This window comes from Centruroides sculpturatus, unplaced genomic scaffold, assembly GCF_000671375.1.
Source record: "Centruroides sculpturatus isolate CEXI.00-Female unplaced genomic scaffold, Cexi_2.0 scaffold254, whole genome shotgun sequence".
NCBI lineage: Eukaryota > Metazoa > Arthropoda > Arachnida > Scorpiones > Buthidae > Centruroides > Centruroides sculpturatus.
Window position 1 is genome coordinate 673,194 of NW_019384488.1, and position 25,994 is coordinate 699,187.

General features: G+C 29.4%; 2 protein-coding genes across 3 annotated transcripts in view; one reads left to right on the plus strand and one right to left on the minus strand.

Moving 5' to 3' along the window:
- Positions 1-22,463, plus strand: part of LOC111621675 (major antigen-like) — a 66,073-nt gene extending 43,610 nt beyond the window's left edge. The window contains exons 4-8 of one of the 2 annotated variants that reach the window (XM_023363880.1): positions 8,735-8,883; positions 9,866-9,992; positions 13,580-13,762; positions 17,077-17,189; positions 20,587-22,462. In XM_023363880.1, the coding sequence (XP_023219648.1) occupies positions 8,735-8,883; positions 9,866-9,992; positions 13,580-13,762; positions 17,077-17,189; positions 20,587-22,177 (2,163 nt within the window). In that variant the 3' untranslated portion in view covers positions 22,178-22,462. Of the gene's footprint in view, positions 1-8,734; positions 8,884-9,865; positions 9,993-13,579; positions 13,763-17,076; positions 17,190-20,586 lie in introns of both variants that reach the window. The other variant, XM_023363881.1, reaches the window with a different exon arrangement.
- Positions 22,464-22,508: 45 nt separating this feature from the next.
- The window catches only part of LOC111621676, a 15,464-nt gene continuing 11,978 nt past the window's right edge, over positions 22,509-25,994 (minus strand). The window contains exons 3-4 of the mRNA XM_023363882.1: positions 25,653-25,854; positions 22,509-24,035 (exon numbers count right to left, since the gene is read on the minus strand). Coding sequence (XP_023219650.1) covers positions 23,031-24,035; positions 25,653-25,854 — 1,207 coding nt within the window. The 3' untranslated portion in view covers positions 22,509-23,030. The remainder of the gene's footprint in view (positions 24,036-25,652; positions 25,855-25,994) is intronic.

Below are 25,994 nucleotides of genomic sequence, written 5' to 3' on the forward strand. Positions count from 1 at the left end.
CCCCCTATAACACTATTGATAATTCCATGTTATATGAATTCCATGTTGTACGAGTCACTTAGATTTTACAAATACGTGTGCTGGGCTGTGAACGGCTCACGTATTTGTAAAATCTAAGTGACTCGTACAACATGGAATTCATATAAAACGGAAAAATCAACAGTGTTATACGGGGATCATGCGAGTATATGTTTAGAAGGCGGATTGCCGAGCGTTTAAAGTGTTAAACTACCACTCTGAGACACTGAATCGAATCCGGAAAGGTCAAAAACCTCCCAAGAAATTTTTAAGGGTGGTATTGCCTGATGTGAAGAGCTCCGGACAATAATAGGCTTGCCACAAAAAAGGGCCTTCTTAGTTTCCACTGAACAGAAAGAGCTTAAAAAGTGTTTATTTTACTATTATATTACGATACTGTTGTATAAAATATAAAACAAATGTATGATATTTTATATAACTTTTTATAATGGTAAGTTACTCCTTTTTTTACTATTATCTCCGGGTAAGATGTGAAAAGACAACAATCCCATTAGTGCCTCGTGTTTAAACAATAAATAAATTGGCATCAGTTCAAGTCAATAAATACAATAAACTGTGTCAAAGACATTTCTAGTTTATATTTTTGTTGATAGTGAAAAATCTAATCCAATTTACAACTCATGTATCAATCAGAAAATAAACAATTTTCACAACCTTTTTGTTTTTCATTAATTTTTCAACTTAATATAGATATTTTATATGTAATATATTAAGATTTTTATGATATTCTTACTGAAATCAAAGACTTTTATAAAGTATTCCACAGTATTAAATCATATCTGCATACTCATATTCATTTTCTTATTATAATATACTATACTTACACTATCCTGAGGAGGTTAAAGCATCAGCCTAATACTCTGGGAATCCAGAATCCTTTTCAATTTAGCCTTTTCAACAGGCTAAAACCACAACAGGCTTGATAGAAAGCTCATAGGGAGAAAAGAGCAAAAACAAACTATATGTATTGATAATTTATTTGTTACAATCATGAAATTTCTGTATTAATTATGGAAAATTCTAAAGGTTTAATACAACTGTCATACAATATAAAAAAAGTAATCAGTATTATTGAACTTTGGATGCAAATAGATAACAAGTACAAACTGTTTATCTATTGATACAAATAATGAAATCAGTAAAGATACTCTTTTAACACATTCACTATAGAAACAAGTAAGTATTTACTGTTCTGTTGTTCTTTCATACATGGTTAAATTAGTATATAGTAATGTTTTTTTAAATATTAAAATCATTATCAATATTAATTCTAATATTTTGAAACGTATGAAGTTTAAATATTTAAAAGACTTCATTAAAAAAAATTGTATGTAATATTATGATTGAGTTTGCGAGTATAAGATATAGATACGTCCGTAACGCAATAAAATTCAAGAATTACTCGTAAATTATAGTATTTTTAAGTTTATTTAGTTAAATATTAAGACTTTAATTATCTAAATGCTACTTTTAAACAATATTAAGTTTAATTAATTCAAATTCATATAAAATAAGTCCGTTAATAAGAACGAGCACTCGTCGTATACATGGATACATTTACTTTTATTTCATTTACATATACATTATTTTAAAAATTCTATTCTTTATAATGTAATCCTGAACCATGTGAATCTACAAACCCTGAGGAAATATCGTTTTAGTTTCCCAGCTGTTATATTGACCAGCTAATTTTGACTTTCCACCCGGGTATTACTCGACATTTTTGACTATGTAAGCTAAGAAATATAAACAAAACCTTTAGGAAATTCTATGTATATGTTTATGTTGGCATCAACTTTTCTTAATGCCTCAGGACTGAATAAACCAAAAAAAATTTTGAAACTTCACAGTGTTATTTAGTCTATTACTGCTATTAAACTTTGGTAATTAAAGGCCAGAATAATAGAGAAATATAGGGGATCGTGTACTGTATCTCGAGATAATGACAATTTTTTAACTCTCTACTATTAAAATTAAACCTTTTGCCATTTTATGGGTTTCTAGATGGCTAATAGGAAAAGAATTAGTGTTACAGAAATATTCTCTTCCAGCCATCATTCCCATTTCTTGAAAATGCTTTTCTGGAGGTCATTCCTCCAGAAATTCTGTGTTATTTACACAAATATATTTTAGTAAATCTACCTAACTAACATTTGTTTTAGAATTTCGTTTATGTTTAATGTTTTTATTAATAAATATTATTAAATAGAGTGTTTAAGTTTAATAATATAGTAGTTTAACTATTACAGGAATGACTCTTGGATTGTTTGTAGATAGATCCGAAAATGAAAGTAGCAAATACACGTGGAACGATAAAGAAATTCGAAGTTTCAAGGATATAATTATCAGTAAGTCTTATTTTATATACAAACAAATTTGTAATTAATATTAAATATTTACAATAAATGAAGGGTGAAGGGAATAAACAAGGAATGCCACAATTTAAAATGTCGAGATACACTATCTGTTAGGTCGATAGACATTTGCTTTTAAACTAAGAAAGTCTATTTTAATACGACAATTAAGTAGAACTTGATCTTGTTCTATTCTTCTGACATTTAGAGCAAAGTGTTTGTGCTGTTTGTATTAATTTTAGTACAGTAGAAACCCGAGGCAAACCTGTAAACGAATACATTTCGTATACTGTAATTCTTAAAAGATTCAAAGCAATAACACTTATAAAATGATTTGTTTCTGTTACCTGACTACAATAACTATTCATAAAACTATTGTACGTATTAGTGTTCTTTATAGGAATAAATTCACTAAGAGGAGGTTTAAAAGTGTCACTGTATAAATTCTTTGTTATCGTAATTTTTAATACGTTTTCGGTTATCCGAGAATCAGTTCACATTACCTCGAATAACCGGGATTCTACTGTAATAAATAAGTTAGAATAACATTATAAACTTCTTAAAAGGAAGGAAAACAAGGCCTTTTAATAAAACAATTATGAGTTTGATCAGTCCCACAATAGTGTGGTAAAGTTTCTGTGGCTTTTCGACCTGTCTGGATTCCCCCATTATGAAAGTGTAACATCTTGACCGGTCAGGAATCAGGCTGTCTAATTCACATTAATTAATTACCTTGTAATCAATAGTATTGTAGAAACATAAAATGATATCTTGTTTTCTAAATGATTAATGTATCGGTATATATATTGATATGATTGTAGATTGATAGCTTATAGATCACTTGACTGATATAAACTTTCGTAGTCGTGTATAAAGTTAAATATTGACAAGAGAATAACGCTTATAGGCTTATATGTTCAGTACAGTTGTAATCATCGTAGGTCTAACTAATTAACATATTGTTTACTTTCAGCACTTTCCTTTTGTGTAGTTTATTTCGTTTGTGTATGACCTCTTTCGGGTCATTAAACGTAGGGTATCACCAAATAAATATAAAATTTTTGTGTAGTGTTTCAGGTTGTACATTACTAAGATACATTACTAAGATTCTGTATGGTCTATTACGAAAAGAAATCTATCTCTACATATATAAATACGAGAGAAAATGTAAATAAGATAGTAAGAATGTGGAATTATGTAAATTAGAAGGGAGGAAACTGTAGTTTTCGGTGTATTTTAGTTACTTGACCTTTGACCCTAGCACGAATTGGGCAGTTTTATAGCAATTTTGGACAGTTAGGGACACTTATGGGGCATTTAAGGGAATTTGTCCCGCGAGATTATGCAAACTAGGTGCCTCGGAAACACGGCTTTTCGAGACCATGCCCTCTGTACAAGAGGTGGGTGTCTTCTCCATTCTTCACCTATACAGATGCACGCTTCTTCTTAAGGGGGGATTCGCATACGAATTAGTCGCTAAGAAAACACAAAGTCTTTCTCAGTCATACAACGAGGTCGTCAACCTCTTCATCATGAGTTACAGCACTGGGTGACACCAACCTTAGTCATGTCGCTAGTAGCAGTAAAAGAACTTTTATTGTTCTGAACAGTAGCTCATACAATCGGAGTTTTCTATAATTATATTTATTATTTAATAAATTACATAAAGGAATAGATTAACAATTGTTATTACAAAGATACAAAATCAGCAGTTTCCTCTATGTGTTCGAGGATTACAGTAAGAAAGTTAGTTATCAAATATATCATTTGTCAAGAAATCGTTACAAGTTTATACTTTTAAATAACGTTCTCCATAAAGAATTAGTGGTCGTAAGTTGCCGATTATTAGATGAAAACACTGTAAATTTTACAATTCTTCATAACTTGGATAGAAAAAGTGAAGTGAAATATGGAATGGTAAAAGAAATCGTGACACAAACGGTAATGTTCCTCCTCAAAAAAGAAAACTCTATTTCTGTTAATAAGGTAGAATGCGGGTGGTTTCGACAGCTGGAGATCTTGCTTAGTGATCTTTACGATTTAAGGGGCGGGAATGTCGCATCCTGGAAAAAGTAAGACGAATTTTGTCCCATGCAACTCATCCTCTTCGTCTTCCTGCCCACAAAGTTTGCACTTACTCTAATAGGAATTTTTCCCTTGCACATCGTCAGTTTTATCAGAGCCACAATAGGATGATCAGATAAGAAGCAGTGCACAATATATCCGATTCAAAGCACAGTTTTGACAATCTGGAGTGGATTAGAATCTGAATTATCCAGAGCAGCAGGATGATACCTTTAGATCTATTCACACAACTGTCACTATATAATTGTCTTACAAATTTTAAAATAAACTTTAATCATTGTTTGATGTGTTTTTTTGTGAATTTTTCTTCAAGAAATCAGCAGTTACAATTCATAGATTCACTCTAAGAACATCTTTCATGAATGAATCCACGCTTGGTATGAGGCCCAATTGAAGAAGAGATTAAAACATTATTATATTTTTTATATATAATATGTTATGATTTTAATCAAATTACAACAAAGCATGCAGTATATATACGTAATAAAATTATAATTTAAAAATTTTGCAGAAGAGAAAATAAATTGCCGTATGGACGACATGTTCCTCTTGAGCTTCCTGAGAGCTAGGAAATTTGATAGAGAAAGAGCTGTTAAATTATTAAGAAATTACTATTCATCAAGAGAAAGAAATCCGAGTATGTTTACAGATTTTAATCCTTTGGCTGTAAAAGAATATTTGGATATGAAAATGATTGGATATCTTCAGCAGACTGATCAGGAAGGAAGAGTTATAGGAATTGCAAAATGCCGTACGTATGCAAGCTATCAATAAAACTTATAAAAAGTTTAATAAATTTTTAATATTTGTTGTAAAAATTATTTTCAAAAAATTTAATTATTCGATTTTTCTTTTTATTAGCTAATTGGGATCCTTGTAAAGTTCATTTTAAAACAATAATAAAGTGCAAGTTAATGTTTCATGATATCCTATTGAACGAGCACGTAATGCAAGTCAATGGTTTTGTTATGATCTTGGATGCTGAAACTTTATCCTGGAGGCATATAATACAGATGACACCAAGCACTGTTCACACTGTTGCTTCTCTAATCTTTGTATGTTCAAGCATCGTTCATAATAATATGAATATAATTATAGTTTTAATTATTTTAAAATTAAACTTTTCTTTTCTCGTGGAAAGTTTAGATAAATAGTTTAATAATGACTTCACTCAATACAGACTATCAACAAATTGGCTCACAAGGAGACCTTATGAGATGTCTGTCATGGATCCGACTAATGTATGTGGGATAAGTCTTGATATGAACCTTTATTAAGCAAAAGGAGAAAGCGCACTTTTCAAGTGTTTTTGAGAAAATTGACATTAAAACATCCCAATGATTTATAAGCGAGTTTTACCAGCTATGTTTATTAAACATTTTGTTGTTCAGCATTTTCATTTCTCTTTAACATTCTTGAGGTTGTGGGGTTGAATCATGCTGATGGAATTTTTTTTTTTACAAATAAATGTGAAATTTTTACATAAATTAAATAATCAAAAATCACGCAAGCTTATACATTTTATCTATTTATCTACTAGTAAAAATGTGTATTTTTTTTGTATTAAATGTGTATTTTTTATCTGACATGGAGACCTTATGAGGTCTCCTTATCAGATAGATTTTTCTTTTTCAGTTAACATGCCTCTGAGTTATTTTTTCCTAATCAGTTAACCTCATCATCACTTACTATAAAATAACATTTACAGAATGCTATTATACGATTACAGTAATACCTTGACTTATGCTACCTGGAGTTACGCAATTTTCAAATCTCTCCGATTCCTCTTTTGTTTGAGCGCCATGCAACTCTTGATTACTCCCCGCACTATTGTTCAGCTTACATGTTCGGACATGTCATGCGGAATCGACACATAGCTACAATTTATTTTGTGTTATTTATTTCTCCTGTAAAAGTTCGTCCGATCAAGAATTATTTCTAATAAAATAAAATTGAAGACAAAACTGTCCAAAAAGGATCACCATTTATTACTTGTGTTCCAAGACTAAAACATTTTCAGCGACTGACCTTCCTTTTTAGGCTACTTGTCACCGTAAAGTTTACAAAAAGTCCTTTTAAAAAACACAAAACACATCCAATTAAAATTTTAAAAAATTTCTGAAAAAGGAACTGGTGACATACAGTTGTCTTGCTTACTTCCATCATACCTTCTTTTGGGGTTTCTTCTTCTTTTTATCTACTAAAGATTAGCGCTCGAAAATGTAGATGTTTAGAGAAGTTGCCCCCTGGTGACAATATATGTAGAAATTTCTTCTGTAAAAGTTCATCCGATGGAGAATTATTTCTAATAAAATAAAATTGAAGACAAAACTGTCCAAAAAGGATCACAAATCTATATATATAATATATATATATATATATAGATTTGTGCATGGTTATATCTATCAGTGAAATTGTTGATACATTAATATTAATTATTTATATCTTTATGATATTGAAATAATTTTTCTTTCAAACTTTATTTATTAATCTCATGTATATATGTACATTTATTGTTGCTTAACTTTTATGATGATGCAACATAATGTTCTCATCCCTTATGAGCATTTATTAAACTGTTTAAATTTTATATTTTCAATGTTTTTGTTTTTTAAACTGCACTTTCAACATAAATGTATAAACAAAATTCATTTTTCTGAATAAAATCATAAAATTGAATGAAATAAAATGAAATATATTTATAGTTTTATCTCATTTAATTTTAGAAATAATTTCAATTTGTGTATTAGAAAACTTTAACAATGTAAAATTTAATTTGCAAGTTGAAAGATATAAAAGTTGATTTACAGTGTTTTGTTAACTGTTAATTTTAATTCTAACATTTTCCTTTTTTTTTTTTTTTTCCCCCTCTTCCTCCTCCTCCCGAGTACATTTCTTAAATATACAGAGTATCATTTAAAAAGCTGTTCACTGAATGAAATATTTGGAGAATTATTTTTATTAACACAGTCTATTTAAAGAATAAAATACTAAGCAATTTGGCTGTATTTTCAGGTTTTTTTAAAATGTATATCAAAATAAAAATATACATAAATTATTTTAAAATAATAAAACCAAACTGAAATAAGAATTGTAAATATATAAAACTTGATTTCAATACAAGAGAATATGTATAAAACTAATTAAATTATAATTGAAGTTAACAAATTTAACAAAAATAAAAAAGTTAATTATATAATGAAATGTAAAAGGCTATTCATAAATAAAAATGTATTCATTAAAGCAATAAGCATTATAAAATATATTATTAAGATATATGGCGTGATAAAAAAGTATCATTCTTACACAAAAACTCACAAGAATATCAAATTGCCAACTTAAAGTCCTTTGAAATAGTACTATTCTGAATCAACATGCACAGCCTATTTTCATTTCTGGAGCATGTTTTGTTCAGAAATAGTGAGAAATAGAAATTTTATTCTGTTGTATCTCCTGAATAGCCTGAAGTTTTTTCTTTTAATTGGTGTTTGATTTTAGAGAAAAGAAAGTCATGGGGGGGCTAGGTCTCAGGAAAATGATGATTACTAGACTAGTTGAATTGTTGAACTTGTGATTTTTGGGCAGGTGCATTGTCTTGGTAAAGTTATCAGTCATTGGTCCTGTGCAATGCTGGCTTTTTGCAATGAATTTTCTTAACAACCACAAAACATGACAGTAATACTCTTTGTTGAATGTATATGCTGCTGGAACTTATTCATAATGCATAATTCTTTTACATTTGGAAAACTATTATCATATTCATCTTCATATTGCTTCATCTCTCTGTCTTGCTTTTTTTAGATTTGGAAAAGTTGGTATTTTTGCCTGTAAGGAATCTAGGTGTTTCAGGCGTTTTCATAGACCTTTTTCAATTTCTTCTATGTTTCTTCATATGATTTGCCAATTTTTTGATAAAATCTAATGTAAATTTATTGCACAATTTTTTTCTGTTGTAAATAATACAATACACAGCATTGATATAAGAAGGAACAAAGAACAGCTATAAAAAATTTAAGTGAGCAGGGAAGATTTGACTCAAAGTTCATGCAAAGAACATTTTCAAGGTAACTTTGTATCTAGTCGGCTTCAAGCTATGTTGTTAGGTCTCATAATTATGCCATCATTCTCAATGTATTTTGATTACATCACATATAAGCATTTTTACAAAATTAATTTTTATGAAATTGAAACTTATACTACATTTAAATAAAAAAAAATATGGCTCGATGAAAATTTATTCCTGTTTATTTTTTCAGGTTAAGGAATATGAAATAGAAAAACGACTTTTGCAGATAACTTCTAGAGATGATGAAAACTTAGATATATCTGAAAAATCAAGAAATATTGAGAAAAAATATGAGAAACTAAAAGACTTGGAAATAAAAATTCACGATGATAGTAAAAGGTTTGTCTATATGTATATATATATATATATATATAATTTTAAGTAACTTTTATTTATTTTTTATTTATTTAGTCATTTTATACATAATTAGGAACTGTCAGCTGACAAAAGACATCCATCCCCAATTAAATTCATTGATCATTTGCAAATATGAATACTTGTTTATTTGTTATGAAAATAATAATAGAAACAATTTAATATACATTGACATTTGTGTAAAAATGAGCAATATTACTGCTAGTTCAGGCTTTAAATTTATTTTTTTAGTGTTTTGCATAATAATATTTTAAATAGTATCAGTTTATATACATTTTTTAGACTTTGATCTAATTACAAAATAAAATTACCATTAAATATTATTAATAAAAAGTTATTTATAAAAAAAATTAATTTTAATTTAAAATTAATTTTTTGCAAACTTAATTTAATGAAACAAAAATGAATTAAATTATTCTAGAATTCTTAAATATTAAGATCACTTCAGAATTGCTAAAATAATTTGTTATTTTATTTACATTTCATTTTTTTTTTAAGTTGAAAATTGAAAATAACATTTTTAGATTAAGCCTTAATTTCTTACATTTGTATTATTTATTTGAATGAGTTTATATAAACATAGTTTTTCCTTACTATTAAAGATATAGTTAGTTATATATAGTTTACTCATCTATATTATATTATATCTATATTTCAATGCTACATAGATTTTAATTCAATTAGAAATGAAAATAGAAACAAATTCTTGATATAGTTTTCATATTTATAACAAATGTATGAAATTGCAATTGAACAGATTAATAACTGAAATAATAAATACAATCATAACTATTGTAATGTAAATTTATATTCATTTAATAACATTTTTTATTATACTAGTTAATACTTAGATATTAAAATTTAATTGTATCTCATATTATTTTCTATTTGAATGTTTTAATTTTAATTAAAATAATTTGTCTTATCATTATAAACTTTTGTTTAGGTTAAAAGAAGAAAAGATTCAAGTAAACAAAATTATGAATGAATTTGAGGAACTTAAACCAAAGTTTTTTGATCTTGAATTATCTTTGAAATCTCTAGAAGAAAAATATCATGTTGTTTTAAAACAAGTAAGTAAAAACACCATTTCAAAATTTCATCTCTTTATTATTAATGTAGATTAACTAAAATGACAATGAAATATGAATTAGATGGATTATTTTTCAGTTTACTTCTTTTTAGAAATTATTGTATAAGAAAATAGATATAACTGTATTTAAGGATATGTAATGATAAGATGATGAGAGATAAGAAGTCATTAATGATTACAAAAAAAAACTTAAATTTATGAAAATAAAAGAAATTGGAATTATTTTGCTTTATCATATCTAATACTTACTTTTGATTTTAATTCTCTATTGGTTGCCCTTTATCTTTGATATGTAATTCTAGTAAGGAAATAAATAATTTACAGTGGAGAAAAAGTTCTTTAAAGCATTTCTTCTATTGCAATATTTGAAACTTGTTATCAGTTGCTGAACCAAGGTATTTTTCACTTGTCAAAGTTTATAGAAATATTGTCTGTAGTTACAGTTATTAATGATTGTTTCAGATTATTTTTCAGATTGATGGTTGAATTAATTTTTCCTGTTGATTGTTGTTTAGAGATAATTTTCATTATTAAATTTAAAATATTAAGCAGTTATTTTTAAATATAATTTTATTCATGTACCATATTATCAATTTCATTTGATAATAGCATTAAAATTTATTTTATATATATATATTATTCAAATGTTTCAATAATTTAAAAATGCAATATTAGGAATCAAAATAATTCATATTGGTATATCTATAGATGATTATTGTAGATATATACACCTAATTCTGATTTTACACGATAGATTGGTTCCCAGAAATTAAGTGTAAACAAGCATCATGTAAAAAATACATTGTATATATGGAAAATTGGTTATGGACTTAAGAAATCAACGAAAATAATGAAATAATCCATATGAAAAATCTTGTTAGAATGATGTTTTTTTTTTCATGTTATCAAATTTTATTTCATATACTTTGCATATAAATAAAAATGAATTATAGGAACATAAATTTTATTTGAAAAACAAAAAATGTAAAGCGTTAATAAACATAAAAATTGGGCAGAATATGTAAAGTGAATTATACATAAAATTTTATTAGCTGTCACTTTCTTACAATAAATACCTACATTTGCACATGATTGAAATATCACAGCTGTCACTAAAAATGCTTTGGTTATCATGTTCTTCATCCATAGGTGAAGTTCTTTCAGTGAATCCTGAACAACTTTAGCCTATGGTGCTGATGTTACAGTGGTTTTATGAATGAATTTAGTTGTTAATGGGTTAGGCCTTTATATAATACTTTATAAGACAATATTAATGATTTCAGATCATATTAAAACTTTAAAGATTGTTCCTCATTAGAATCATACTTGATAAATTATTTTTTTTTACTAATTGAATGAAAACATAAACTTAAACATCACTTATTTCTGTGAGAACATTGTAATTCACTTAAATGAGACAGAGTTTAGAGTGAGTTTTTCTCTCTCATACTTTGAAAATAAGTCTACTAATGTTGTAAAGTACTATTTGAGTTTTTTATATGACACGGAACTATGTTCCAGTAAGGCGTTCAGGACTATCGCCGAACTTTACAACCGTTAACCTAACAGGTACTTGGGTTTGCGGTTAGTATGCCAGGCCTGGGTTTACGCATGCTCTGGAAATCACTATGTACATGGGTCAGTAAGGAACTTAAATATTTAATGTTAACTCATTATTCACTATGTACAAATTAGTAAGAATCAAAACAATTTATTCACTGAAAAGAAACAATTCGAAAAATCCAACAAAAATAATACAATTTACTTACTATAACTTATGAACTATTTCCCCTTGGAACTCAACAATATCAATCAATTAAACTATGTACAAGGAATCTTATGAACTACGATTCTATCCATCACCTCAATACTAGGAACCTTTTCTTTTATCCACTTTTCCTTTGAACCATTCCTATTGCTATCCTCAAGACTTGCTTCCAATCTCGCTCTGGAATTCACCTCACTCTATCCCTGGTTGGGGCTCACCTCGCTTGTCTTCTCTGGACATGCTCATTTTATACTCTGATGTGACGTCACAATTATGTCTGGAATCACTCTCCACATTTACATATTAACTTCTAACAATAAATTTGCATGTCTTTTCCTGTGCAGCCTAGTTTCCGACATTTCTCGCTAAATTCTTTTACATTATTCTTTTTTATTACATATTTGGGATGTTTATTTTATCAAGGTATAGCGAGTTCTCTACTTTGTGCATGTGGGGTGTTCCCCCTTCTTTCTGCGGAACTTCTTTCAACTTCCACCTGTGAGTGCAAGTGTGCGTTAGTTTCCCTACAGTGCTTTGTCTAGTCAGTGAGTTGGTTTTTTCCTTCATCTCTTTTTGTTTCTTTTTTCGTTACTAAGGTGAGTGGTGAGGGAACCTTTGTCCTAACTAAACATAAACCACAAACAAAAACAGAATAAAAAAACAAAATAAAAATTAAATAATAATACAGCTCAGACTCAGTTCCTTACAATGTGTAATTTTTAAAACAGACAAATTATTTATTATGGTAACCACTATATGAAACTAGCTGTTACCTGCGGCTTCACTCGTGCAGATTTTTCAAGCAAATCCTATTTACATGCAATATTTCAACAACCATAGTAATTGTTATTTAACACCTACCACTGAGAATGATGATAATTGCTGAGAATCAAACGAACTGTTTTTAATTCGATAAATTTTCTGGAATGTTTGCAATCGTTCTATAATTGAACCAATATGCAAAAAGAAATTCGAATTTAAAACGGTTCGAACATTTGGTTAAAAAATTGAAATATATAAAAACTATTTATCACAATGTCTGAAATGTTGTCAATTTATACCCCTAAGTACTCAATGAAGACTAAATGTAATTAAAAACAAAAAAATTGCATCTAAAATAGTTCAGTAGAAGCCGTTCTTCAGGTTAAGCCTTAATGCTCTCCCCCTCGCCCCCGCAGAGGAATTTCGAAAAATCCCTTCTTTGTGTGTGTTTTCATGATGTACCCTAACTGTGTATCAAATTTTACCTGTAGATTCTGGAACTTTCTAGAAAAAACTGGAACATTCTCATTGAAGCGTCACACATTTTCGAAGTCAACCACTTTCAAACCCCATATCTTTCACACCCTTATAGTTATCAAGACGCAACCACCATAGTGCAGGATGGGAGACTTCTGGCTACTACCACACACAAACACCATTCATGTGCAATGTGTAGTTTTGGCTGCAGAGTGAAATATAGGCACAAACATGTCTATTTTTATATATATATAGATAATTATTTTTGTACTGAACTATTTACTTAAAGAAATCTATTGTTAGATAAAAAATATTTATTATACTTTTTAAATTATGAAAATCTGTTTTCAAATGTCATGGTTTGAAATAAGTCATGTAAATATTAATTCAGTTGTGAAAAATTTTATGAAATTCAAAAATCAAATTTTCAGATTTTTAGGGAATTTTGTTTCTTAATTAGCTGAAAATTAAAATGATTTTAAAATTAGTAACTGTTTATGTAAATGTTTTATAAGATTTTTAACTAAACTTTATTAAATTTAAACAATTTAATTATACAGAATCATCATTTGTCAGAGAAAATTCAGTCCATGGCTGATTATGCAACTGTTAAGTCAGAATTGTTGTATACAAAAAAAGAACTGCAGAATGTGAAACAACACTTTATGGAAATATTAAATGAAACAAGACAAGATTTATTCAACTCATATAATAAAAATTTTCAGCAGTGGTGGAAAGAACAGGTTAGTAAACAAAACTTTTATAATGTTCCTTTTGTAAAAATATATTACACAAGAGAAAGACAAATCAATGTTAACTTAGTTTTATTTCATACAATTATAATTTAACTTTTGAAAAAATAGAATGAAGTTAAAATAAAAAATTTTAATTATCATAAAGATTATATTATTTACAATTACAGTGTTTCTAACTAGATGATATTATTTAAATTTATCTTCAGATTATTTCTAGATGTAATATGTTGAAGAAAAACAATTATTTCTCACTTTTTTTTTTATTCAAAAATTTAAAAGAGTTTTAAAACTGTACAAAATAATACAAATTGATAACTATTAACAAGGTATAAAGAATATCCAAAATTAATGATTTCTTGTATTTTCATCTCATGAAAATACTCACAACAGCATCAGAAACATTTATTTAAACTTCATTACATGTTTTCATATACAAGCCCTCATCAGATTATTGAATAAATGAAACAGTAATAAGGCAACTTTTACATGATCTGGAGGCTTGCCTAGATGGATAAACCCAGGCATTGAATGTCATTTACATTTACTAAAGGATTAGAACAGTAATTCCCAAACTTTTTCGATCCACCGCCCCCTTTGTTCCATATAGTTATACCCAGCGCCCCTAACCCATTTTCTCTTGTGTGAGAAAGGATTGGAAATATTCTTAGGAAAACTTTTCTATGAATCTTACACTTTGTGCTGTGCCCTTACCATACATTGTTCTCAACATCTGGAAACCATTAAACGCAATGTTTCCTCTTATCAGTTTAACAGAGGAAAGGGAATGGCTTTCAGTGACCCCAATTTTGCCTTTAGTCACCATTCAATACCCTGCCTCCAGCACCCCCCCCTAGATTTACTCATTGCACAAACAAATGCATATGTACAGTACATCCCCTATCAAGGGGGAGAGAACCTCCATGACCTTGGAGGGTACAAAAACGTGAGCGACAAATTCTCCTGTGAAGGGACCAGGGACAATGACATTGTTCCTTCAGGTCCGGTGGTGCATGACCAAAGGGTGGTTAAGACACCAAACATCTTAAAACAAAGAACGGTGCCACAATTTATGCCTGTGTACAACTACCCTGCAATGCTGTGAGGTACAGACAATATTAGGGGCAGCCAGAGACACATAGTCCCAGAGCAGACTTTCACAGATGCCAAGCCCGAGTTGATTGTTACCACGAGGGTCAGTTACCTATCGGACTTTAAGATGTCTGTTGCCCTGATGAAGGTTTGAAAAGCCTGGAGATTCCTATGATTGGTAAGGAAATCTTTCATCTGGCAAGGCCAGAGAAAGCCAACGTCAGCCAGGGTGCCTGCCAGAAGCCTTCTTTCTGCTTTATATTTCAGACACAAGAAAATTATGTATTGAATGTCAGTTGGATGAGTAGCAGGGCATTTGCAAAGCATATGGATCTATACTTCTGATGTGAAAAGCATCATGTATCACAACTGGAGTAAATGCATGTCATCACATTGTCTGGCTATTTATGTGTCCTGGCAAACACTTAAACCATATGAAGGTGGCTAAGTGATCAATTTTACAAATATAGCAAAATAAATTTAAACTACTTACTGGCTAGAGACATGAAAAATATTTTTATTGTTACAAAAAGTAGCTTTTCAATGTTTTTCTACAAATTACAGCAATCATACATTTCCACTCTCTAGAAAAGACTAACTCATTGCATGAATACAAAAAAGATATTTTTGAGAATATTGAGACCCACCCAATTCAATACTGAAAACAATTTAATAATTAAATATAACTTTTAAGTATTAATTATAAATTATTTTTCTAATATTTTTTTAATTTTAGTATAAGTGTGAAAATTGTTTTATAATTCATTTCTATAAGAAATGAAGACATAGTATTAGATTTTTTATAATAATGCCATTGTCTTCTGCTAAATTTTATTGAAGAAAAGAAAAATTTGAAACTAAAAACAAAAAATATCTGCATGCTTTGTTTGACAAATATCTCTTACATTTATTTGAAAATATAGCATTGATATAAAATAAATCTTTATTTCATATAAAAGAAAAACACATTGTAATCATTACCATGAACATTTAATTTTGTTTTAAACATTTATAACAATATAAATGAATATAATCTATATATATAACCCATTCAACAGGTGTCTGTCCGCATAACCGTTTGATAACGGACACTAGAGGCACCCCTATCGTGTGTCATATTTCAAACATTCAAATTAACAATTTTAATTATTATTATTCATTTGGCCCATAAATTATTATTTGGTCAATATAACAATATAAATAATTCAGTATATTTGTAATAGGAATTTATTATTTCAGGGGCTTATATCTCTCGAAGGGTCGCGAGTAGGGGTATGGTTCCTTTGACTTTATTGTTCACACAGGGGCTACAGTTTGGGGAGGTCACCACCTCTTCATTCGGAGGGTAAATCTTAGCATTGGGACTTTAACAGAGCTGTACAGCATATTGATAGGAACAAAAAAGTCAAAGGAACCGTGCCTCATGGAAATTTGTAAATAACGCCCACTAGGGGGCGTCCCAGGCTACTAGTCCAGTAGAAATGGTCAAAATCTTGTGTAAACATAGACATTATGTATGTCTTTGTTTACACAAGACTAGTACATTTTTTGTACTAGTCTTATAAACATATCACTCATACATTTTTTGTAGAATAATATTTCTGAAAGTTATATCAAACAAATATATGACTAGTGGTAATTTCAAATTAAAAATTAAATACAAAATAAAACCTTTTCAAGTTGAAAATGTAAGAAACTATAACTGAAAGCTATAGAAATATTGCTGTACACAATAACATCAATTCTATGTAAAAACTGAAAACTATGAGAGATGAAAAAATAGGTAACTGTACACATCTAACTTTACATGTAGTATGTATAAAGTGCATAACCAATTATTTGTTTGTGCAAAAACCTTAGATACTTTTGTGTTAGATAACATTGAAAGAAATCTAAGTTTTAGATAACTTAATAAAATAAAAAATTTTTAGAAAAACTTATAATATTCTCAGGATATTTTATTTTTGAGTTTGAGATTTTATTGCAATTTTATTTCTTTCCCCTGTTGTCAAATTTTTGAAAATTTGTGCTAAAAAAGTATGTTTGCATGTCTGATCTGGAATTGTATAATATTAATTAAAACATTCTTTAGCATTTTATAATCTCTTATGATTAATACTGTGTATTTAATAAAAATAAATTATCATTAAAACTATTTCATGTATTATTTATGAAATGCAAAATTATCTTAAATTATATTTTTACATTTTCAGAAAAGCATTCAAAATTCTTCTAATAAAGAAACTGTTGTTGAAAATCTTTGGAAAGAACAACAAACTTTATTAGAGAAAAAACTTGAAAATTTGCACAATAAATTTGTTACAAGGTAATATGCTTATTAAGAAAATGTTTTATATTTCTATAAGATTAAAATTATTAAATTGAGGTGTAATTCTTATAAATTTAGTTCAAAACATTAACAATAACAAAAATTAGTTTGATTCAGTTGTATTAAAAAATTTTCTAATACTTTAACTTCTTAAATACTTATTTGTAATGTAAAAAGATTAAATTAGCTCATTTCTTAAAATATGTGAAAAATTATTAGCTTATTAAAACAAAGTTATCTTTAATCAAAATAACTGTTATTGGATAGTGTTAATTGTACTGTATTGTTAAATCTAAATTAAAGATAAACTTTTTTTAAATTAAGATTGATGTAAATTATGTTTTGATAGTTATTGAATATGTAAAAGTATTGTAAAGTATTAAACAGCTTTAACAAGTGTAAGAGTCAGTTTACAATCCAACAGCAGCATGACTGCAATAGCAGAGTTCTGCTACATTTGCTGTTCTCTGCTCTGCTAGATGTCAAACTATAGAGGCATGCTTCTGTCTAGTGACTCCAACTTTGCAATTTGATGCCAATGCTATGCTGTGCTGAGTTAATCATTAGCCAGAGTTTGACTATAAACTGGATGATATTCTTGTGAACTCCAGCAGCAGCTGACAACCTTGAAACTCTATGCTGCTGTTGGAACTATAAACAGCCTTAAATAATTTCTATAAAACAATGAAACAATAACAAAAAACACTTAATTGGTAATTAATTCTAGAAAAAATAATATTTTTATATACAGTGAGGTCTCTTTTTGTGTAATATATGCATTCTGAAGAACCTGTAGAGAAAAACCTTATGCAAAAAAATAAAAAGGTGTTTTCCAATTCAAATGTATGTTGTTCAGAAAAAATGTGTGTAATTTTTAATGCATTTTTGTATCATGATGAAGTGCAAGAGTAGAATGAATTTGTAGATTAGAACATGGAATTCATCTGCTTTCAATTGATATTAAATATGTAGTCATCTTCTTCAGAATTATTACAGTGATTGGAGATAAATAGAAAAACAGTTGGTAAAAAGTAAACCTTTTTTGTGAATTTCATCTAGATATAAAAAATCTGACATCATTAATCATTTTGTGACCGATGGTTTCAAGCAGAGGTGAGTTTACAAGATCCTGAAAAGACAAGAAAAAAAGTTGTGATGTTAGTAGAAAGCTGAGTTTAGGGCACCAAAAGTGCAATTGGACAACAAAGATAAGCACAGCCTAAAGCAAACTCTCAATATCAAAGTTGGTCTCAGTTTCAAATCATTGACCAAAAGATATGGAGTAGCAGACAAACTATGAAAAGAATAGTGCTTGACATGAGATATCTGGTGAGAAGGCAAAGTCTGCATCAGAAATGAACCCAGATCAAGAATGGAGGCATTAGTAGCAGTTGGTCATTCTCTTCAAAGACACTGAAAATGCTCCTTTCACACTCAATGTAATCATGGACAATAAGAATTACTATGCAATACTTGAAACTGGATTTAATTAAGCACAAGTAATGAAATGATACCAGTAATATACAGTAAATGATAATGAAAAACAACATTTATTTTTTTATTATTTAGTACAGTGATTCCCAAGTGTGGGTGGTTTAGGGTTAAAAAATTAATAATGGTAGATATACTATAATAATAATAGTAATTGGATTCTGCCTTCTCATCCTACAATTTTCTTTTTAAAAAAGGGAGAAATCCCCAATGACAAGAAAAGATTGCAAAATTTGGAAAAAGTTGCCAACCTGTCTTACAGTCAGGTCAAAATAACCATTTGTGGAATCAAAAGGAGCCATAAGCCAGGACAAATATTAATATAACCAAGTGCATTGAGAAGAGAGTGGTTCCTTATATTCAAACGAACTACCCAAACAACAAAGTCTACATTTTTTGTATGTCACAAGCAAGCAAAGCCAAACGATCAGCCAAATAAACTTTAATTTCATATAATTGAACAGTTTTGACCTGACATAAAGGACTGGTTTATGCTAATGGTGGTATGCAAAATCAAGCCAGGGATTCATTAACAAGATGAAGAAACAATTGGTCAAAGTTCCAAATAATTGTTGGTTAAACCACACATGAGTTCATTCAAAGGTTCACTACACTGCTAAACAAGGGGTCCTCAATAGTATTTAGTCATACAGATTTTCTGCCAATATGTTATGCTATTTACATGACTAATCTTATCATTTCGAATTAAATTCTGAATAAATTATACTTCATACTGAATGTTACTTTCCCCAAATACCTTATCTAAATTAGGTTCTGTTCTGTAACCTCCAAAAATGACCACATTAATTAATAATAAAACATTTTCATTTATTTATTTTATCGTAAAAAAGTGTTTTAAAATAATAATATCTATTAAAATTGAATACATTCAATCTCGAATTGTTTATCTTTATCTCTTTTCATGTGGTAATTTTTGGCAAGGTTTAGCACATTCTAACATCACCATTATCTAACAACTAGCAGACCCCGCCACGCCTTGTTGTGGCTAAAAATGTATCTATTATAAATGTATAACACTTCCCCCCTGGGGGGAAATTTTTCGAAAAATTTCTTCTTAGTGTACATTCTCTTGACGTACCCTATTAAAACGCAATCAAAAACGCAAAAACCCGCATCTAAAATAGTATAATAAAAGCCAAGTTTTTCACAGTAAGCCTTAATCTTGTCCCTCTCCCTCCAATGGGGTAATTTCGACATGTGTTCGACAGCCTATGTCCACCCTGAGGTTCCATTCTAAATATTGGTGAAAGAATTTTTGAAATCGGATGAGTAGTTTTGGAGATTACCTGCTGCATACAAACTAACATACAAACATTACCTCTTTATTATATTAATATAGATGACGTTTTTTTTCCATATTTCTTTAAAGTAATCTTCAAAGAAAATAAGCATTCATAATGATGAAAGTTTTTTTAGTCTTTTATATTTAAGTCAGTGACTTTACAGAAATTGATTACTGATGAAGTTGATGCTGGTTTTTTCTTCTTCTTACTACTACAACATTCATTCAAATTTTCTTTTCATTGCTCAGGCCAATGTTCAAGTCGTTTGATACCATACATAATAGCTGTGTAATTGTGTTAATGATTATAAAGCTTCTGTATTTATTGCAGAACTGAGAGACAGTTTCTTCCACACTTTTTGCATTTCTGAGATATTTTATTTTATATATTTTTGAAGTTGTCATTAGATTAAGTAATTTCAAATTTTTTTCATAAATAAAATATCAACGTCAAAATGTGTATAACTTTAAAATCACAAAAAACTACATAAAAAAAGAGAACTCGCTGAATTTGTTATAATAATGTTCAGCAAATTATAAATATAGATTAATTGTAGTTAATGTATAAATTCAATTAATAAAGTTATTAATATTTTTTAGGAATGATGAACAACAGGAGGAGATTCAAGATCTCAAAAATTCAGTACAAAACTTACAAGTAAAACTAATGCAAAATGTAAGGACTGCCGACAGTATACCATCTACTCAGACACAATCCAATGCGACTTATGCACTTTCGAAACCATCAAATGTATTTACGATACCATCTTGGAAAAAATCCGATGATACAGATCAGGCATTACCTTCATCGGTTCAAGGTGACTATCATCATACATTTAAATTGCAGCATTCGAATCCGTATCGTTTATATAAAAGTCACAACTTTGATAAAGAAAAATCATTTAAATTTATCTCAGAAGCGAGAAAACGAATCGATCATCTTCAAAACGAAGCAGAAGCATTAGAAAAGAAATACGGAGAACATTTACAGGCAAATGCAAATTTATACTTGACCATGCCATCGTCTCTCAATTCTCTGTTTGATACGGAATATTCATCTTTTCCAAATATTCGTAAGTTTAATTCCTATTCACACTTAAGAAGTTATAAGAATGAGTATAAAACGAGACATTTAACCGAAAATATTCAGTTGTCATCAATATATGCTAGTTCTCCTATAATTATTCCAAAAACTTCAACAGCTACAAAAATTGATTTAATGCAGAAAAATTTTAAATCTTTTACTTTGAATGCTAATTCGTCACAGTTACAAAGTTCAGAGGATAAATTAAAATTTATAGAAGAAAAGGATAGAGACAATCGAATAGATGAGAGTATTCACGTACTTACTAAGAAAGTAAGTGACAAAGTTTTAAATAAAATGAAAAAAGTCGAAAATGAAGACACTTCAACAAAAATCGAAACAAAATCAAATTTTGTCGAGAAACAAGAATCGCCAATCGAAACTGAAGAGTCAATCAAAGATGCAATCGATGTAGAAAGTACTGAGAAACAAAAAGAAATGACTGAAATATCAAAAAGAAACGAAAGTTCATCGGAAGTAGTTTTAAGTTTGAAAAAATCAAATGAAAAGTCAGTCCAAGAAAATTTTTCACAGCAGGAGTCAAACAGAACTGATATAAAGCAAGCAGAAGTATCAGAAAAAATTCACGATGTAAGTCCAGAGAAAACATACCAATTTTCTTCTTACATTATCGATCTCGATGCTAAATGGAAGGAAACGAAAGAAACCGAAGAAGCGGTTAAGGAAATATCTTTAGGGTCTAATGTATCTCAGAATGACAAAAAAGAAAATTCTGATGTAAGTCCTATTCATAAAATTGAAAATGATGATAACCAATTTAGCAAAGGCAGCTCTCCCCAGCACACTATCGAAAACATCGATTCTATTAAGTCTTTAAATGCAGATTCGGAGTTAAATAAAATATCCGATAGTAAAGAAGCCGAATTGCCTTCGGAATTGAAATCCGAAGAAAAAGAGGTGAAAGGAATGACGTTTGAAATCGCGGAACCAGCGAGTAAGGTAGAAATGTCTGAAAATATTGATATAGACCAGAATGGTTCTAGTAAAAGATCGGGAGATACGGATTTTCCCAGCGATAATAGCGATTTAAATATTTCAGCAGGAAGTGCCGATAAAGTTCCAGGAAATGACGATTCAGACTGGTAAAAAAGTTAGTAGAAAAGGGGAAATCTATAGAAAAACAATATTATATTAAGGGTAATTTTAGAAATATTTTTATAGAAAAATATATTTTTCAGTGATTTTAAAATTTATGTGAAATAGATAAAGACGAGCATTAGACATTTTATTTTTTTAAATATTTATTACGTATTCTGTCCGCGTATACAACTCGTATTTGTTTATAATATTTAATTGCGTGTAAATGGTATATTTTATTAATTATATTTTACATTGTTATGTTTCGTGCGTAGTTTTTTTAATTGTAAATTATATTTATATCGAAACAAAAGACGTAAGCAAAATATTTCATTTATTAAAATTGAATATTGTTACATTATTTGAAAATAACAAAATTGTAAAAAATTTAATTAAATGAAAAATCGACAAGTTACAATATATTGATGTAAGCTTATTCAAACAGAACATGCAATTTTCATACATTTATTTTATGAATTATTATATACATTAGCTAGTTTTCTAAATTAAGAAAAGCAGACCATCTTTTAGACTAACTTTTAAGATAATATTTTATATTCTCACATTAAAATAATACAGTACTTAAAACGTTTTTAAAATAAGATTTTCATTACGTTTCAAAACTTGTTTGAGATAATTAATAATAACTTATTGTTTGCAAAGTAACACTTCAAATTTTGGAATGGATATTAGGCACCAGTTCTCGAAGTTAGAAATTCTGAGACTTCTTCTGATTTGTGATATTTTTATTATAGAATTAATGCAATCCGTTTTGCAATCGGAGGAATTTTGTGGGATCAGAACAGTTCGATGTCTTTAAATGACGGCGAAGTTTTCTTCTAGTCGTAAAAAACCGAAAATACTACCCAAATGTGGTATCAAAACTGAATTTATTCAAGATAGCTCTACACTCTTTAATTTCTCTGCTAATCTCTTGCAATTTTTGCAGAGCATTTCCGTCGTCGACTTCCGAAATTTTTTGAGGAATATTCTGCAATTTTTTCATTACTTCGTCCCATATTTTTTCGGCGTTTTCGTCTCGTGTTTCTATATTTTCTTTTGTATCGCTTATGAATTTTGACATTTCTGCGTGATGTTTGCGTATCTCTTCTATAGCATCCGTTTCGCATCGAGATTTATTACCATCCAAGTTTTTCAAATTTATTAAATTTTTCAGAAGAGAATTCGCATTTACAGACAGTGCTAACATCATGGACGGAGCGGTATCTCTTAATGCCTGTAACGACGTAGTTAAATTGTTAGCGATGGACGAAATATCTTCGGAAGTTTTATCTTTTAAATTTTTGCTGATCATCTCAGATAAACGCGTAACGTGGATAACTTTTGGTTCTAGTAATCCTCCCATTTCGGTGATCAGGTTAATAATTTCTTCGGTTTGATTAATGGTTCTGGTTAAACGAAAAAGTGCTCTCTGAGATAAATCTCCTTTCTTCTCGTTTAAAACAAGAGAGATATTCGACCATAACTGAAGGAAACGAGTCTTTAAATTTTCATCTGATTTTTTAAACCAATTTTCATTCTCCGTAAGCTTTTCTTCCAGATCAATTAATTGCGATTCGTGTTCGATCGATCTTGTTAATAAATCTTTTGCTTTTGATGATATTCCCGTGAAAAGATGGATTTGTTGATTGAACGATACAAGAAGAGTTTCCAATTTCGTAAGCATCTTATTTAATCCCGAAACGGTAATGTTTTGAATCTCGTATAATAATAGCGTTTGATGACCGCTCGAATTTTTCATATTTTGTTGTTCTTTTAGCATTTTGTTTCCGTAATGATCTATTTTATTGGATAAATTACTTTCTATCAATTTTTGACTTGATGATCTCTCGTTCTGGATTTCTTTCTACAATCATAATGAAAATAAGTAAGTTCAATATATTTAAAAAGGAATATATAACTGATTAAGCCATCGTTTTACGAAGTGATTGATTTGAACATTTTTCAGAATTAGTAGGCCTATTGTTTAAATCTCTGCCTAAATTAAGAAATTGACCAGTAATATTGCAATCGAACTGGTCGAATCAATAGTAGGCTTGCTAAAAAGACCCTCTTACTACATACAGGTCAGGAAGAATTAAAAGTAAAAACGAGCAATTATTTATTGTGACATCGTCGCAATGCCGGGCTGCAATTTTTTATCATATTTAATTAATTTGTAATATACGCTCTCCACTTCAAATTGATAGTGGCTTGCCCCTGAACATCATACTTTGCCTCTAACAATATAGTCGTGCCCGTCACTTATTGAGAGATGTCTGATATATCCGGACCTACCAAAATTTTTTATTGCTGTTTTCTGTAGCACTCATAATTTTTACAGGGACGGTTTGCTAATCCAACGCCCAACCCTCCTCCTTTTGCATCCGGGCTCAAACAGTTAATAGCTAATGAAGCCTAACATTTTAAACCGTCTATTCTATTCAAATTTGAATAGAATAGAACTGAGCCAAAGATACACCGAGTTGGATAGACATGTAAAGAAAAGCTGTCGGTAAGACAAGAAGGAATGGTTAGAACGAAAGGGCGCTGAAGCTCAGGAGGCTTCCGACCGGAATGACTCCAAGACCTTATATCGCATAGTCAATGAAGTGACCGGGATGAGGAGTAACTCCAGCGTTCCAATAAAAGACAAAAAGGGGAGCTTCTGATCGATCAAGATGAACAGAACAAGAGATAGATGGAACATTTTCAGGAAACATTTAATCGAGCGGAACAGACCATCATATACGATTTCGATATTGAGGATACACAGGATGAGCTTCGGGTGGACACTGGTGATATTACTCTTTGGGAAGTGGAGCTTGCGATTAAGAGCCTAAAGAATGGTAGGCAACCGGTTTGACGAAATTACGGCTGAGATTTTGAAGCGTGGAGGGCAGCCCATGTTGGAAAAGCTAACATTATTGTTTAACAGGTGCTGGCAATGTGGGGAGGTCCGAGAGAGTTGAAGGGGCGCTATAGTCAGAATTCCTAAGAGAGGACATATGTCTGAATGTACTAACTGGCGAGATATCAATCTCCTTTCTGTGTCTGGAAAGAAATTTTGTGTTGTCCTCCTTCGACGCCTGCGAATTGCCCTCCATCAACGCTTGCGGGAGAAGCAAGTCGGGTTTCGGTGCGGAAGATCGTGCAGCGAGCAGATCTTCTCCCTTCGAAATATCATCGAACAGTGCGTCGAGTATCGACACCCATTGCCCATTGTGCAGATTTTTATCTTTAATGAATCTCAACCGATCATTTTCTGAAGAAAAATAGTATTAACAGTTAACATAATGATTTTAATGAGAGAAATATTACTAAAATGTTGTTAATCGACCGCTATCTACAGTTACAAAAGGCGAAATTCCTAGAATCAATTAAGAGTTAATTCAACATCATTATGTAGTAATGATGTTGAATTAACTCTTAAAATTTTTATTTATTAATCATATAAGTATTAATTGAATGTTGCTAAACTTACTTCATTTCCAAAACAAATTTCAGAAATTCGTTTTACATTATTTTCGGTCTCTTCTATTCTTCTTTTACTGTTATCGAGTTTGCTATTAACCAAGTCTAAAGACAACCTTATGAAATCAATTTTACTTGTCAGTCTGTCTATTGACGTTATCTTATTGGAAATATCTGCTAATTTTGAATTAATTTGTCTTATTTCAATTTTCCTAAAAATATAATAAATTTTCATTATTTTTTCAGTATTTCATAATTATAAATTAGTGTAAATAATTAAATAACTGATATTATTCTTATTATATTGATACTATATATATAGTATACATAATAAATAAATAAATAAATATAT